General features: G+C 57.8%; 1 protein-coding gene across 1 annotated transcript; it reads right to left on the bottom strand.

The window, feature by feature from the left end:
• Positions 1–381: 381 nt before the first annotated feature.
• Positions 382–2562, bottom strand: LOC310801456 (protein sprouty homolog 3). Its single transcript, XM_083665497.1, has one exon. It carries the CDS (start codon positions 2539–2541, stop codon positions 1645–1647), a length of 897 nt encoding a protein of 298 aa, XP_083521623.1. The 5' UTR covers positions 2542–2562; the 3' UTR covers positions 382–1644.

The raw sequence follows: 2562 nt of genomic DNA, 5'->3' as shown, positions 1-2562 counted from the left end.
CCCCCCGTGTCCTTGTCCGGGAGTGAAGGGAGCAGGCCTGGGGTTGATCAAACTGGCTAGAGGAATTTTAAGTCATAAAACCCTGAACAAGACAAATGACCTTGCTTATAATAAAGATGACTTGTTGTGAATGCAGTGGTCAGAAGTGAACTGGAGACTGGACGTAGCTGTCGTAGCTATGGAGGTATGTTTATGTTTATGTTTGTGTCTCTAAAACATGTCTAATGGAAACTCCAGATGATGGTCCTGTGTGTTGGGAATGTGTGGTAGCTTGGCCTCTTTGGTCCTTAGCATGGTGGCAGCGGGGGGGGGGGGGGGGGTCTGGGGAGAGGCTGTAGGGCTTGACAGAGGCTGGGGAGGGGAGAGTAGGGGGTCGGGGGGAAGCAGAGGGATGGGTAGAGGGAGCAGGGGTGAGGCGGGGGTGAGGCGGTGAGGGGTCGGGGGAGGCTGGCGTCAGGCTGCCGTGAAGAGGAAACCTGACCAGACTCTGGGTCCTCTGAAGCAGCTCCGCTAAAAATAAAAAAGGAGGCTTCTGCTGACAGCAGACACAGGCCCGACACTGCTGCAGGAGGGGACACGTGCACTCTCTCACACACACACACACACACACACGCACACACACACAAAGGCACAGGCACACACACACACAAAGACAAACACACACACACACACACACACACACACACACACACACACACACACACACACACAAGGCCACAAGCACACACACACATGCGCAGCCTGGTTATAACGGAGGCACCCCCAGGTCAAACAGTCCCAGGTTCAGCTTCATAGCTGGGGAACACTTTAGTCCACCTGTATCTCACAGTGCTTTCCATATCAAATGAGCTTAATAACCTCTAGATTCTCCTTGTACATACATGGTCCCTTTTTTGGTGTCAAACAGTATACATCTTTGTCAAGTGTTTATTTTGTCTTTGTTCCACCTCAGGAAAGGGCCTCTTTGCATAGCCTAAGCCTCAGACAAAATGTCCGCCGCGGTGCCACATCTTGTCTGTCCATTAAGTCCGGTTACAGGATGCATATCTCTCTATGTGTGCAGCGGAAGGCAGCGGCCCGGCCCACCCTGTAGACTGACGTTGTAGACCACCCTGTCTCCATGCCTGGACCATACATTTGCCAGAGACCTCTTTTTTCTTTCCTTTAATGTTTGTTCTAATAGCTTACTCACTGTACGAGTCACTCATGGTCCACTCTACCTATCTTACTGAAGGGGTGGGGAGGGGAAGGAGAGAGAGAGAGGGGGGGGGGGGGGTTCCAATAAATAAATAAATAAATAGGTACAGTCTAACCCACAAACAAAACCACACCACACCACAGCGTTAGGTTGTCTCTGTTGAGTATGGCGCCCACCTCAGGGTACAGTCAGTAAGCCCACAGTAAGGTTAAGGCTGGCAGTCAGTTCAGCAAAGCACCACGCGCTCTCCAGGTCTTCAGCATGAGTCTCCACAGGTTTGGTAAAGCTTTGGTCCCTCCTAGGGGGGCGGGCAGAGGAAGAGCATACAAGGTACAGTAGGTGAATGGTCACGGTACGTAGGTCACAATGGCGGCGGCGTTGTTAGGGGCGACCGCGTTGCTATGGTTGTAGGGAGGCGGAAACGCTGAGCTGGCCCCCTTGGCCTGTCATACTGGCTTCTCCAGGGACTTGCTACGGAAGGGGGCATGGCTGGGGTTGGGGTTGGAGGCGGAGATCTTCCGGCACACAGTGTTGGTGTTGCTGCAGCGGCAGCCGGGGCGTGTGGCGCGGTCGTGGGCACGCTGGCACAGGGCGAGGCACAGCCGGGCAGGGGGGTAGCAGCAGAGGCAGGGCAGACAGAGGGCCAGCAGGCCCATGGTCCCCCAGCGGGCACAGGCGTGGGCGGGCGTACAGGCGCAGGGCCGGTCGGCACAGTTGTCCTCGTCATCCTGGGCGGAGCAGTGGTAGAACAGGCCCTTAACGCAGCACAGACAAGTGCCGTACTCCACCGCGCTCTCTGCCGAGCAGAGGCACCGCTGCCCGCAAGCCCAGCAGGAAGGCAGGCTCCGCGGGGCGCAGCACTCCTGGCACTTACATCGGCCGCACCGCTCACAGATGAACAGGTGCAGGCCCAGATCCTCGGCCTCTGCCAGGCCTTTACCCAGAGAAGCCTCGGGCTTGAGTTCGCCTTTAGGCTGGGAGCGCACCACCGAGCCCAGGCCGGATTGGGAGGGCGTCAGGCCCGCCAGCAGTCTCTGGTCGGAGGTGCCGCTGGTCCGGGACATGGAGGAGCTGACGGTGCTGGAGCGGCTCAGGTGGGCCAGGTGGGCGTGTTGGTGTTGACTCTGGCTGCGGGGGATAGGAGGGTGGGCTGGGGGGTAGCCGTGTGGATACCCGTGGGGGTGAGTCGGGTAGCGATCGTCATGGGCGTAGAAGAAGCCGGACTGAGAGGAGGAGTCCAGAGCCACGGGTCTCTCCACATAGTCGTTGTTGGCCCGTATGGAGCGGATCTGGTCGAGGGAGAGGACCGGCACCTGCTGGAGGTCCAGCCCGTCCAAGTCCATCCTGGCAAGCCTGGGAGGGGG

Source organism: Argentina silus, assembly GCF_951799395.1.
Source record: "Argentina silus genome assembly, chromosome: 2".
Classification (NCBI taxonomy): Eukaryota; Metazoa; Chordata; class Actinopteri; order Argentiniformes; family Argentinidae; genus Argentina; species Argentina silus.
This window is presented reverse-complemented; position numbering and strand designations above follow the sequence as displayed.